Genomic DNA, 13,828 nt, shown 5'->3' on the forward strand with positions numbered 1-13,828 from the left:
TGGAAGGCATGGAGATATACCCAACACCCATCCACTGGACATCGGTCATCCTCTGACAAGAAAAAAAATTAGCATACTGCATTTCTGTTCTAACAAAAAGCTCAAATTTGGCAATAAAGGCATTAAACAAAGAAAATGTTGGTTACTTTACAAATGATTCCCGTACCAATTATTGGCGGTATGGGTGTTGAGATTTGCAGTAGCCCTAAATATTGCAAATTGTTGTTTCTTTTTTTGTCATGATGCATTTTTTGTTTTCTTTTCTTTATGAAGGTCAATATCACAGAAAGCTCATGCTACTGCTCCATTATTAATTAGACTAGTAAAATGTTGGTATTTTTTTGTTGTTGATTGGAGCCTTTACAATGTTGCCCTCAATGCCATTGCACAGTGGTCTAGTAGCAGACGTTCTTCAACTGAACAGCCTATGAACACCGTGGACTCTGTTTGCACATGGACAGCTCCCAGTGCTGAATTGCTCAACTCAGAATGTGGGCCTGCTTCAACATTAGTTTCCCCAAACCAAATCTAATTGTAATTCTGCAGCAGGGGAAAGAACTGAACATAAAAGGGACATAAATCAGTGTCTTCTGCTTCACATTCCTTATCAAGCCACTATATGGCCCTCCATTCTCATTGCACATGGTGCGGCATGCAGTGGTCATGTCGCTCAGTCATATAGTTTACGTGGAAAGGATGCCAATTAGATTGGCTCACCTCCTGCTTCCTCTCTCCTCCGTCCTCCTTTTGGAAAAAGGTCAAGGTTAATTGTACAAAACCCCGCCCACTCTCCGCCTACCTGGAGGGGAGCCCTCCCCTCATTGGTCGCCACACACCTCCGTCAAAGCTTGTTAAGAACAATCACGTCCACATGAAAGAGGCGGAGCTACACCCATTTAAATGCCACTCCTGCAGTCATTTGTCCACTTTCACGTGGGTATAACCAATGAGATGTCATGTGGGTACCTGCGTCTATAAACCAATGAGGAGAGGCAGGACTTGTAGCGTAATCGGCATCAGAAATAGGAATGAGTTATATTTTATCCCTTGGCAACGCAGACGCTCGTTGACACGCTCGAGCAGTGTGGGTGCAATAATTGAATAACATGGATTCCGAAACTTATTTTGCAACGCTTGCGCACTCGACGCGTTAATGGAATTGGGACGTCCAAACACGGACGGTGACATCAGAATTGAGACGCCCAAGGATCCCGTTCCTATCAACCAACCAGCCATTGAGAATCCAATTTGTTCTGTTTTGACAAGATGGGATACAGTTTCAGATTTGATTTTTTGCCGCAAATTAGAATTTACGCAGCAGGTTAGCATAGTTAACGTAGCAGGTTAGGAGGATTAAGGCTAGGGAAAGGCTTAGCTAAAATGAAAAACAAATCTACTTTTGAAGTTAATTTGACAAAAACTGTAACCTTCTAGCCATGACAATACTGTATTTTGATTCGTCTGAGGCTGTGTTAAAATGTAAAGTGAAAGTTCACCCCACGAAACGCTGACACATCCAACCGAGACAGTTTACCGTGACAGCGTTTAACAAAGTAAAAGGGGCTGAAAAGTGAAGTGCAGTAGACGCTCTCCTTTCACCTGAGGGTTCTCGAGTTGTGGATTCGTTCGCCCAGCTTGATTGAAGATGCTCCATAATTCTCGACCTCCCCAACCTCAAAGCGCTGGTTTTTCCTTTGAGAACACTCGCAGGTGAGTTCCTTTCTTAGTGGTCCATAGGGTAATTTGAGTAACATTTACTGCAACTCATGTTTTATTATGTATTGGGACAGTTCTTGAGGTGGATGCCAGGGGTTCGAGTCAAGACCATAACATTGGTCGAGACCCAATTCGCGCACAATTAAAGGGCAACTCTTTTCAACCTAATTTTCATTCTCAGCACAATACCAATGTCAACCAGAAGCTTTTGGGAAGAACTATACTAGGACTGGCTGATTGTAATGGTATTAAACATATGGCAACCGTGTGACTCAGGTCCATTTTTTTTCCATTCCACCAAATACAATGCCCACCCTCCTATAGTCCAAAGGAGGCTGGTGGGAGGAGCTAACATATGTGAAAAGGGCACATTTTCTATGTTTTGTAGAAAAAAATATATAAAGTTCTACCAGATGACATCAAGTAAAAACATTTTCAAACACTGAGATTCACGGATGTGGAAACCAAGAAAATACCTTCCCTTGTTGCAGGTTTTGAAAATCACTACTTTTAATCCTACCCTGTGATGAAACCATTTTAGAACCTTTATCTTTTTAACCACAGATCATAGAAACACACTGTTTATACAAAAGCATTTCACTACATCTGCTAAATGTATGTGTGACCAATAACCATTTTTTTTGTAGACAGGTTTGGTGCTGGAGGAGATTGAGGTTGAAAAGTGGCAGAATTGTCCTTTAATTTTATTCAATTTGTCTGCTTTTGTAAAATTGTGAACCTGCAGAAAAATAATTAACACTATCGTAGTTTAAAACAGGATAATTACTGTAGGCCTACATTGTTACCATGTAAATAGTTTTAGCAGAGGAAGATTTCCTGACTAATTTCTGGTTTTAGTAGGCTTAGGTTTATAGCCCAACTTTATTTTATTTTTTTGGGGGGGGGGGCCCGATAAAGTTTTTTTTAAAGTAATGCAAAATATCCAGGCTATATACATGGGGTACTGAGTCTGTGTGATGCTAACAGGTTAGTTGAGGTAATTGAGCCAATATGTACATGTATGTAGGGGTAAAGTGACTATGCATAGATAAAACAGCAAGTAGCAGCAGCGTTAAAAAAAAAAAGGGGGGGGGGGGGGGAAATAGTACTGTTAGCCATTTGATTAACTGTTCGGCATTCTTATGGCTTGGGGGCAGAAGCTGTTAAGGAGCATTTTGGACCTAGACTTGGCACTAAGGTACCGCTTGCTGTGCGGTAGCAGAGAAGTCTGAGTAGGGTGGCCGGAGTCTTTGACAATGTTTAGGGCCTTCCTCTGACACCGCCTTGTGTATATAGGTCCTGGGTGGCAGGAAGCTTGGCCCCAGTGATCGGCCGGGCTCTGCTAAGGCCAACACGAAGCCAGCTTCTCTAAATATACCCAACATTGCATAATAACAAGTTCTCACTTTGCAGAAATGCTGTGTTGGAGGGGAATTTGTCAGAGCTTGGTTACAGTTCTCCTAAGGCAAGGAAGACTGGAACCACCATCGCTGGCATAGTATTCAAGGTGAGAATCAGTCATTACACATTTTCCGTTTACTGTGATGTAGGGTCTCAAGATTGAGCTCAGCACAAAGTATGATTATAGTTTGCGTTTCCTCCCTCCACAGGATGGGGTGATACTTGGAGCTGACACAAGAACCACTGATGACATGGTGGTAGCTGACAAGAATTGCATGAAGATCCACTACATTGCACCCAACATCTAGTAAGTACCACAAAGAATAGACCTTGTACAGTATAAGTGTTGCTTGTGTAACCCATATGTAGTTGAGCATCAGCCCCTGTACAATGACATGCACAGACTGGGGATTTTGTCTAAGTCTATTTGAACCACCATGTTTCACCCACTAATCTCAATTTTTCTTGTAGCTGTTGTGGCGCAGGTGTGGCTGCAGATGCAGAAGTCACCACTCAGATGATGTCATCCAATGTGGAGCTACACTCACTCAGCACAGGACGTCCTCCCCTTGTTGTCACGGTTACCCGACAACTGAAACAGATGCTCTTCAGGTGAGTGAGCATGAATGAGTCTGTGACGATGGGAAAATAAGACCTCTACAGTGGCCATTCTCATAACATTGTTTGAATGCTGACAATCTAGTTACTTTCCAGGCCATAATAGACACCAATACCACAATAGTGCCTTCAATATCAAATCCCTCACTTGATTACAATTTTATCACACATTGATGATGCTATTACATTGTAGCTCTCTACACCTGAATTGTGGCTTCTGCAATGCTTCCATTCCAGGTACCAGGGACATATTGGCTCCTCTCTGATTGTTGGAGGTGTGGATGTGACTGGTGCTCACCTCTACAGTGTCTACCCACACGGCTCCTATGACAAACTACCATTCCTTACTATGGGTATTTATCTCCATTTGTTTATCTAGTCAATGCTTGACTTTGTCAGCGATTGAGACTTTTTTTTGCACCATGTCCTTGTGTTTCAGTCCAGCATAATCAGATGGATGCCTGTATTGTTTGTCTTTGGTAATCATCTGCCATCAACTAATTCAGCTGGGCTGTGGGAAGAGCTTCTAATGCTAAGTTTGATTGAATATTGAAACATTAGAAAAAGGTAACAGTTCTGCCGTTGTATTTGCAGGTTCAGGAGCAGGTGCAGCTATTTCTATCTTTGAAGACAGATACAGACCAAACCTGGATGTGAGATGCAGTTAATTTTTATTGAACAGTTCATTTCATACAATGTGTCGCTCACCTGTCTTACCTGCCTTATCTGTCTCTTGCTCAGCTAGAAGAGGCTAAAAAGCTGGTGCGAGATGCAATTGCTGCTGGGATTTTCTGTGACTTAGGCTCTGGCAGTAATGTGGACCTGTGTGTCATCACTCATGCAGGGGTTCAGTACCTTAGGGGCTATGACCAACCAGCCCAGAAGGGGAAAAAGTGAGCCATCCAAGTTTCTACTGGGCTACAACCAACACAATTGTGTGATTATTACTTAGTAATTCCCATTATGAATAATCATATTTTTTTTCTTTCTCTTTGCCCATTTCCAGAGGACAGTACACGTACAAGCCTGGCACCACTGCAGTTTTAACAAAGACTGTCACACCCCTGCCTCTGGACATTGTTGATGAATCAATTCAGCTTATGGACACTCAGTAAAATCTATGCTGCTACAGGTTTTATCAAACCAACATGAATTCCAAAACTAAAATAGTAAAAATGTCTACTTTGATTCTAAATCCTGACTGGTACTTACTACCAAAATACAATTAATGCATTTAGATGTTTTTATTAAACCTATTAGCACAGGGCTGCCCAACCTTCTTCCGGGAGATCTACAGTCCTGTGGGTTCAGTCCAACCCTAATTTAATTAGCTGCTCAACAAGACCATAACTAGTTGAATCAGATATGCTAAATTAGGGTTGGACTGAACCTACAGGACAGTAGATCTCCAGGAAGAGGGTTGGGCAGCCCTGTTTCTACCAGAACATGCATGCAATAGTACAGCAGTCACTATGATAACCCCACACCTGAATCTGTTGATTTTGTCTGTATAATTGTTTTTACTATTACAAAGCTACTTTGTTATATTACTTGAGTATGACATACTACTGCTAGATATGCTGTTACTAGTGTAACATATTTTTATAACCAACCGAGGCTTCACATTTATTCATCCGGTGAAATATCTGGCTTATTGTTGTATCTGTGACTGTACGTTAATGCCATGTTAAATCACATGCTCGAGCTGACTGACTTGTCCAATAAACATGCAGCTCCACTTTCTCTAACACCACCCATTGGAGTAACGGTAAACAAGGCGTTTTCATACGCTCATCGACACATCTCATTGGCTCTGCGAGGAGACGGATACCAAGGAGCGTCGTTTGAATTTCGGTCACATTGGTTCAGAGAGAAGTTTAGTCTTTGGTGCATTGTTGACAAAAAGCTCTTCGCATAAGATTTGTATCGGCTGGTAAGTGTGGAATTTCGACACGTTCAAAAGTTGTTAGCTTTATGGTTTGCTTAGTTAGCGGTGGCATGCTAGTTCTTCAGAGCTTTGCATCTACTAAATTAGCTAACTTACCTCCCTAAAATGAACGTTCCAGTTACCGGTTTTTAATTCTTGATTTACAATTATATGGGTTCAACCCGATGCGAACTAGAGAACTAGTTAATGTAAGTACCTTGGGGCGAGTTGGCTAACTATCTGCTTGTTACCTTTTGAGTGAATGCGGGTTTGCATTGTTTCCAGTTTGGCCCTGGTTGAGTTCAGAGGCATGTTCAGGACGCTGCAACGTTACAGAACGTTCAGATACTTAACGTTAAGTGATAATGCCCAAAGGTTATTTTGATGAATGCACTCATACTTCCACGATATATAGTCAAGTCGCGGATCGTTCCTACTATCGGTTTGGTTTTCAGAGACGCGAGCCAGTCGTTGAGTCTTTTTGTTCTGTATCTATATGGACGTGACCCAGTAGTTAGTTCAAAATGTTCCGTACCGGCTTCCAACGTTCGTATCCCTTGCATGCTAGCTAGCCTACAACTACGACTAATTTAGTCATGTCAAACATTGCAGCCAGAATAACAGCAAATTAGCTGCGTTTGTCTAATCTGTTTTCTAGCAGTAGGTCCATAAGAATGAGCTAATGATGCGCGATTTCGCATCTCTTGTCAGGACACTATACTGAGGAGCAAGCCAACAACACAGCTACGACAATCATTTCAAACTGGAAATACAGCCATCTAGCTGCCTTTTAGTTTGAACTGTTTTCTGTATACATTTCTTTGTCTATATCCTAAATAGTTATAAAAGCTGACTGTCTCGTCCCAACATTTTCATTAGTGACAACTGAATATCGAATTTAAATATTGAACAGTTTTGCAAATGTCGGAGACACTGACAGCAAGGTTTATGCAACCTCTGCTGTTAAATCAAATGCTAGTCTAACAGAAATGGGAGATAATGTCTAGATGCTTTTTATAGTGGAGATCAAGTTTATAAATTGCCTGGCTGGGCTGATGAGATTGTGCAGTGAGATGGAACAGATTAAATAGGCATTTAAATGTCAGCTTTAGCTGGTGGTAACTTGTGGAACAGACACTGGTTGGAATGGGGTTTTAACCAATCAGCATCCAGGATTAGTCCCATCCGTTGTATAATGTTTTATGTATAACAGATTGCATATCTTCAGAACGTTCAGGTGTAGTGAAGAACGTGGCACCTATCAGAACACCCCCCCCCCCTGAATGTGACCCCACAATGTCATGCCTGAGCCTAACATGAGACAGCCAGAGTTACCAGACCATGGTAGATACTAAGTGGGACCCTTGAGACAATCCTACCCTGAACCCAACCTAACCCCTCGCGTCACTGAGGGGTTTGATTAATCTGGCCCGGGGTACCCTGGGCTATGGCCCGTCACGTCACCGGCAAAAGCGGGAAGGGAGGAGCACCCTTATTGGGGCTGCAGGGTAGCCTAGTGGTTAGAGCATTGGACCAGTAACCAGAAGGATGCAAGTTTAAACCCCCGAGCTGACAAGGTACAAATCTGTCGTTCTACCCCTGAACAGGCAGTTAACCCACTGTTCCTAGGCCGTCATTACAAATAAGAATTTGTTCTTAACTGACCTGCCTAGTTAAAAAAAATATAAAAGTAATCTGCGCTGCTCGTTAATGTCAACAAGGTACCATGGTGCATCGTCCAGAAACGTATATCTATTTTCCATAAATGTTTGAATTTAAAAATATATATATAATAATTGGGAAGGCAGATAAAGTGTTTTTCAGCAATGACTTTTGCATGTGAGTAAAGAATCCTACTACAATAATTCAGTGTTTGTCATGGCGCGCTGAAGTAGCCAAGGCAGGTGCACTGAGCTCTCCTCAGTAAATATGGTAAATGTTTTTACGTGTTGTTTTACTGCATATTTCAAACCTTCTTTGTTTTTGATAACTTGTTTTGGCTTGGCTAGCTAATATAGTGTGATTTTAATGATGCATCAACAGCATCAGAATTTTGGCCAACTGCCCCGGTTCTTAGAGGGAAGTGGACAGCGGTGTGAGGAGATGCAGAGGCTCGCCTCGTAGGGGGCTTTTCCAGACTACTGCTGGGGAGTCGTGGTTATTCTGCCGCTTTTACAGTCGCTGAAGCATCACCCAGGTGGGTGCTACATTTCAGTAACGGACTATCCAGCTTGCCTACGGAGAAGGAGCTGTGAACATCAAAGACAACAAGGTGCCCGCTGAAGAGCTCCGTGGCCTGTTTGTCAGATGTTTCTACCTACCTCCCTGGCTGCTCCATCCGCTCAAGATACTACTTTTCCGAACTGCTTATCATCCATCTAATGCTGTTGAAGACCATCACCCAAGAACTGACACATGTTGTTTTTTAAGTGACTTTGAGATTCTACTGTTTTTTTGTTTGTTTTATTTAACCTTTATTTAACTAGGCAAGTCAGTTAAGAACAAATTCTTATTTACAATGATGGCCTAGGAACAGTGGGTTAACTGCCTTGTTCAAGGGCAAAACGACAGATTTTTGCCTTGTGAGCTCGGGGATTCAATCTAGCAACCTTTCAGTTACTGGCCCAACGCTCTAACCACGAGGCTACCTGCCGCCCCCTTTGTACTGAAAAGCGCTATATAAAATGTATTATTACACATGCATAATTATGTCACTTTGGTTTTGAACCGAATTCGCTGTCGGACAGAGGGGCACCTGGCTCATCCGGTGTAAAACACGCCTACCAGCCAACCCCGCTCGAGCTTAATTGAACCCCTTCACTCATTCATTCCATGGAGGGCTGAGTGTCTGTGGGTTTTCACTCAACCCTTGTACTTGATTAATCAATTAAGTTCATTAATTAGTTAGGAACTACCCTCATCTGGTTGTCTAGGTTTAAATTGGACACCATTTTGAAAGGGAATAACAAAAACGAGTAGATACTCAGGACCTCTGTGGAATGAGTTTGACACCTATGTCAGCAGAGGAGTTTTTTTCTTTTTTCAGTATGCATTTAGAGTCCAACCCTTTCTATTCTTCTTCTTTTCTTTTCCGATATACACCATATGGCTAACAGGGTTGTGTGTGTGTGTGTGTGTGTGTGTGTGTGATATGCAAGATTAATGACGAAGACCATTTAAACCTATATGGTCAATACTGGAGCCAGTCACAACGCATTTACTTTTCTCTATCTCCTCTTCACTATCAGGCAACAGTCTGGCTTCATTGACGCTGTTTTGTGAACTAGTATTGGAGGATGCCTCGTCACGATCCTGACAGTTCTTCTGCAAGCCGGCGCAAGGGTGCGGTACCCAAGCGTCGGCCTCCAGCCTCCACCGCGACTGCTTCAACATCAAAGGCTAAGGCACCACGGCTGAGTGGACCATCGGGTGAGGAGAATAGGGGGAATGTGGGTTGGACTCATGGCTTCTCAATGCTTAAACTGAAGCAAACTGTTTTTGTTTAGCTATGTACAGTGCATTTGGAAAGTATTCAGACCATGACTTTTCTACATTTTGTTACGTTACAGCCTTATTCTAAATGTTTATTTTTTTATTTTTTTATCCATGATCAATCAACACACAATACCCCATAATGACAAAGCAAAAACAGCTTAGAAATGTTATCAAATGTATTAAATAAAAATAACTGAAATAATACATTTACACACAAGTATTCCCCCCCTCAGTACTTTGTTGAATCACGTTTGGCAGTGATTACAGCCTTTGGTCTTCTTGGGTATGACGCTACAAGCTTGGCACACCAGTATTTGGGGAGTTTCTCCCATTCTTCTCTGCCGATCCTTCTCAAGCTCTTTCAGGTTGGATGGGGAGCGTCGCTGCGCAGCTATGTTCAGGTCTCTCCAGAGATGTTCAAGTCCGGGCTCTGGCTGACCCACTCAAGGACATTCAGAGCCTTGTCCCGAAGCCACTCCTGCGTTGTCCCGTTGGAAGTTGAACCTTCGCCCCCAGTCTGAGGTCCTGAGCGCTCTGGAGCAGGTTTTCATCAAGGATCTTTCTGTACTGTGCTCAGTTCATCTTTCCCTCGATACAGACTAGCTTCCCAGTCCCTGCCGCTGAAAAACATCCCCACCTCATAATGCTGCCACCACCATGCTTCACCCTAGGGATGGTGCTGGGTTTCTTCCAGACGTGATGCTTGGCATTCAGGTCAAAGAGTTAAATCTTGGTTTCAGCAGACCAAATAATCTTGTTTCTCATGGTCTGAGAGTTCTTTAGGTGCCTTTAGGCAAACTCCAAGTGTGCTGTCATGTGCCTTTTACTGAGGAGTGGCTTCCATCTGGCCACTCTACCATAAAGGCGTGATTGGTGGAGTGCTGCAAACATTGTTGTCCTTCTGGAAGGTTCCCCCATCTCCACAGAGGAACTCTGGAGCTCGTGTCATAGTGACCATCGGGTTCTTGGTCACTTCCCTGACCAAGGCCCTTCTCCCCCGATTGCTCAGTTTGGCCGGACAGCCAGCGTTAGGAAGAGTCTTGGTGGTTCCAAACTTCTTCCATTTAAGAATGTTGCTTCAATTGCTGCAGGCATGTTTTGGTACCCTTCCTCAGATCCGTGCCTCGACACAATCCTGTCTCGGAGCTCTACACACAATTCCTTCGAGCTCATGGCTTGGTTTTTGATCTGACATGCACCGTCAACCGTGGGGCCTTTATATAGACAGGTGTGTACCTTTCCAAATCATGTCCAATCAATTGAATATATCACAATTTACCACAGGTGGATTCCAATCAAGTTGTAGAAACATCTCAAGGATGATCAAAGGAAACAGGATGCACTTGAGCTCAATTTCGTGTCTCATAGCATAAGGGTCTGAATACTTATGCAAATAAGGTATTTTTGCTTTTTATTTTTAATAGATTTGCAGGTATTAAAAAACAAGTTTTGCTTTGACAGTATGGTTATTGTGTGTAGATTGAGAATAAAAAAAAAGCTGTAACCTAACTAAATGTGGGAAAAGGGACGGGGTCTGAATACTTTATTAATGCACTGTATGTGACCACTAGTTGAAAGTGTTGCAATGAAGAAATATTATAAGGTTCTGTTCTCATTGTTTAAAGATGATCTGGGTCCCTCTAGCCTCTGCTGTTCCAGATCCCCCCCCGCGAAAAAATAGAAGGTTTCGCCCTGGCACCCGAGCTCTGATGGAAATTCGCAAGTACCAGAAGAGCACTGACTTGCTTTTGCGCAAGGCACCGTTTGCACGTCTGGTACGATACCCCTGGTTCTGTCCTTTCTTGTCTGGTAGAGGTTGGTTAGCACATGGATCCTGCAAACCGATTTTACAACCACCATTTGTCTATAGTCACCTTACATTCTTAGATGCATGCTGCCACTGTCTGACAATACATTACTTGTTGATAATACATAGTTAGCCCTGTGAATTTTACCCTTTTTTGGGTTGCAAAATCAACAATTCCCTCATATTATCCGAGAGCTTGCATATTTGACCAATCACCATACTATTACCGCATACAACAGTCAAATCATCACAATATTATCTCACACAACTGACCAATCACTGCACTACAATAAGGGGGTTTGCAATTTCGACCAATTAAGCCACATGTCACCAAACATTCCCTTGTCAGTGCATTTTCTTGACAAGTTGGACAAAATCATTGCAAAATGACAGAATTGCCACAGCAGCAAATTGCAAGGTTGTTTACTCAGGTTGTCTACGCAGGTTCGGGAGGTGTGCCATACTTATACCAGGGACTTCATGAGATGGCAGGTGAACGCTCTTCTGGCCTTGCAGGAGGTATGTTGCTTCCCACTCCTGTGCTTATTTGAATAACTGTTATATCAATACTCAACCAGGGGTCTCCATCATTTTCTAGCATGTGAGCTACTTTATTCAAATGAAACAAGCTACACATTTTTCTCCAGCTTTCGAACAAGCACATTATTCTCTCCCCTGCCACTCTTCCCCAGCTCCTGAGTGTACAAGAGAAAATAGTGTGCGGTGTTTTCTGTCAATATACCGCAAAAATCTGTTAAATAAAACTCAAGTGCGGGCACTATAAAATCAGATGAATTTTCTGTTTTAATTTGACTGTTTTAAGATTTATTTTTTAAATTATGTTCTGAGTCAATGTTTACATCACATCAGGAGACAATGTTTTGTTGTTGGTATCTGGATTTGTGTGTAATTCCCCTTTAATTGCACATCTGGCCCTTTTTAAATGTAAATCTAGTGATGTTTCTGTACTGCTGCTGCCTATTTCATGGCAAAGTTTGTAAATAACAAATAAATTATATAATTTCTCATCATATACTTCTGCCAGGTAAGCCTACTTTGCAGTTTACATTCACTTGAGAAGGTTTTGGGGAAAGTATTTCTGTCAACCTGCAAGACGGTTATCACATCAACTGGCAGTGGCTACACATGGACTGATAGACAAGGGGCAATATTGCTGGAAATGAATTGGCATATATTGTGTTAAGTTTGGCTTTTGAAGCAAATAGTGGCTAACCAGGGGTGGGATAATGTCAATGTTGCATTGGTTAAATAATATCTGGGAGTTTGCGGTGTCTGATACTTGTGAGATTTGTTTTTGACAGTTTATGGTGGAACACGTGAAAATTGCAGCTACTGGTAGCTCGCGATCGACATGTTGGAGACCCCTGCTCTAAACCCTTCTTACAGTTTAAAATGATTATAACAACATCATAGTACACATTATTATTATTTTTTTTACATATCGACAATAAAAAAAAATCACCTCTGCTTTTTTTGTATCCCTATTAATGGTGTTGTCAATATATTTGCTGGTCATTGTTTGACACCATTATTTATCTTCCAGGCTGCAGAGGCTTTCCTTGTTTTACTGTTTTCCGACGCCTACCTGTGTACAATCCACGCCAAGCGTGTAACGCTGTTCCCCCGTGACATTCAGCTTGCCCGGCGAATTCGAGGAGTGGATGACCTCTGAGAATGCTCAGATGAGCAGTTTGGCTTGGGATGAGGTCTGTTGTAGCCTCTCTTCTTCTTGTCACTCAAGCCCAGCCAAGGTGACCATGGACCATGGGGTGTTGAGGACCTAACAATGCTATGTTTTGATGCAAAGCATTAGTGGACCTAATTTGCCCCAAACACACATGCATTATGTTCATGCCAGTTATAACCTCAGTATATTCTATAACAACATGCTAACTCAGTCAAAGACTATTGACCAATGTTTTGCATTTAGAAACATGTATTTTTTTGTACATTGTGAAAGGAAAACACTGTTGGGTATACTGCTTTAGTTCATCTGTGTTTTGGACCTCATGGTACCTAAGCAAAGTTAGTATACTGGTAAAATCTGTAAAATATTAGATTTTCTGTAAATAATATAGATCAATTGTTTTCATGTTTGATTTAAATAAATGTTTTTATTCGCTACAAAAACAATTTGAAATGGCTCACATTTGTATACCCCTGTTTCATATGTGCAGGGATAAAATCATAGAATTACATGTAGTGGATTATATGATGTCTATGGACAACCTGCTAATGACACATTTCTGTAATGAAGGTTGGTGACCCATACAGCTATTGTAGCACTACAGATCCATTCCTTATAACCTGGACATTAGTTTCTTTCATCAACCTGTTATTTATCATGCCCAATTTTAACATGTCTCTGTGGTGTTTGTGTGCATGTGGTTTCATCCACCGCCTTTTTTCTCATTGTATTTTCATCTGATGGTGTGGTGTTGCCAGATGCCCCTTTTGGCTCTCCCTTTTTTAATTGGTCTCTTGGGACAGCTTTCTGCTGCCTCCTGGCCCCTGATCTACCTGCTTTCCCAGCAGGCAGCCAATCAGATTATCTCACACCTGCCTGGAACAGCTTCAGGTCCTGTTTACATGTGTGCTAGGGCATCACTTGTGACCGCGAAACACACCGGGCAACATTTAGAGTTAGATGTTTAAACGGCACAGCAGTTGAACGACTACAGACAAGTGGGAACACTTTCTGCGTAGGATCCCTTTTAATGGCGAGGATTTTTTGAGTCAAAGAGAAGGTGTTCATGTATTCACATGGACAGAGAATAGTACTGTTTATTCAAGTGCCATAATGTACATTAATGCATTTTAAAGGGGATATTATTCATGGGTCC

At 42.1% G+C, this 13,828-nt stretch overlaps 2 protein-coding genes across 5 annotated transcripts; both read left to right on the forward strand.

Annotated features, from left to right (window-relative positions):
• The first annotated feature begins 917 nt into the window (after nucleotides 1-917).
• LOC110496242 (proteasome subunit beta type-7) lies at nucleotides 918-5,473 on the forward strand. The gene is made up of 8 exons (XM_021572026.2): nucleotides 918-1,710; nucleotides 3,130-3,223; nucleotides 3,327-3,424; nucleotides 3,589-3,729; nucleotides 3,973-4,088; nucleotides 4,330-4,388; nucleotides 4,477-4,628; nucleotides 4,742-5,473. The coding sequence occupies exons 1-8, from the start codon at nucleotides 1,646-1,648 to the stop codon at nucleotides 4,848-4,850; spliced, it is 834 nt and encodes a 277-aa protein (XP_021427701.1). The 5' UTR covers nucleotides 918-1,645; the 3' UTR covers nucleotides 4,851-5,473.
• Nucleotides 5,474-5,523: 50 nt separating this feature from the next.
• Nucleotides 5,524-13,118, forward strand: LOC110496244 (histone H3-like centromeric protein A). 4 transcript variants are annotated; one of them, XM_021572028.2, is made up of 5 exons: nucleotides 5,524-5,668; nucleotides 8,911-9,091; nucleotides 10,802-10,932; nucleotides 11,409-11,483; nucleotides 12,529-13,118. In XM_021572028.2, the coding sequence occupies exons 2-5, from the start codon at nucleotides 8,959-8,961 to the stop codon at nucleotides 12,655-12,657; spliced, it is 468 nt and encodes a 155-aa protein (XP_021427703.1). In that variant the 5' UTR covers nucleotides 5,524-5,668; nucleotides 8,911-8,958; the 3' UTR covers nucleotides 12,658-13,118. The 4 variants fall into 4 exon arrangements, with proteins under 4 accessions (XP_021427703.1, XP_036808721.1, XP_036808720.1 ...); XM_036952826.1 differs by lacking the exon at nucleotides 5,524-5,668 and adding an exon at nucleotides 5,700-5,871; XM_036952825.1 differs by lacking the exon at nucleotides 5,524-5,668 and adding an exon at nucleotides 8,588-8,678.
• Nucleotides 13,119-13,828: the final 710 nt, after the last annotated feature.

The sequence above is a fragment of the Oncorhynchus mykiss genome, chromosome 18, assembly GCF_013265735.2.
Source record: "Oncorhynchus mykiss isolate Arlee chromosome 18, USDA_OmykA_1.1, whole genome shotgun sequence".
Lineage (NCBI taxonomy): Eukaryota > Metazoa > Chordata > Actinopteri > Salmoniformes > Salmonidae > Oncorhynchus > Oncorhynchus mykiss.

Bases quoted from the DNA above. Each gene is read 5' to 3' on its own strand.
- LOC110496242 (XM_021572026.2), top strand. From the start codon at position 1,646: ATGCTCCATAATTCTCGACCTCCCCAACCTCAAAGCGCTGGTTTTTCC. The intron at 3,425-3,588 runs GTAAGTACCACA...TTTTTCTTGTAG, and splicing joins TACATTGCACCCAACATCTA to CTGTTGTGGCGCAGGTGTGG. The intron at 4,389-4,476 runs GTGAGATGCAGT...TCTCTTGCTCAG, and splicing joins GATACAGACCAAACCTGGAT to CTAGAAGAGGCTAAAAAGCT.
- LOC110496244 (XM_021572028.2), top strand. From the start codon at position 8,959: ATGCCTCGTCACGATCCTGACAGTTCTTCTGCAAGCCGGCGCAAGGGT. The intron at 10,933-11,408 runs GTACGATACCCC...TTGTCTACGCAG, and splicing joins AGGCACCGTTTGCACGTCTG to GTTCGGGAGGTGTGCCATAC. The intron at 11,484-12,528 runs GTATGTTGCTTC...TTTATCTTCCAG, and splicing joins CTCTTCTGGCCTTGCAGGAG to GCTGCAGAGGCTTTCCTTGT.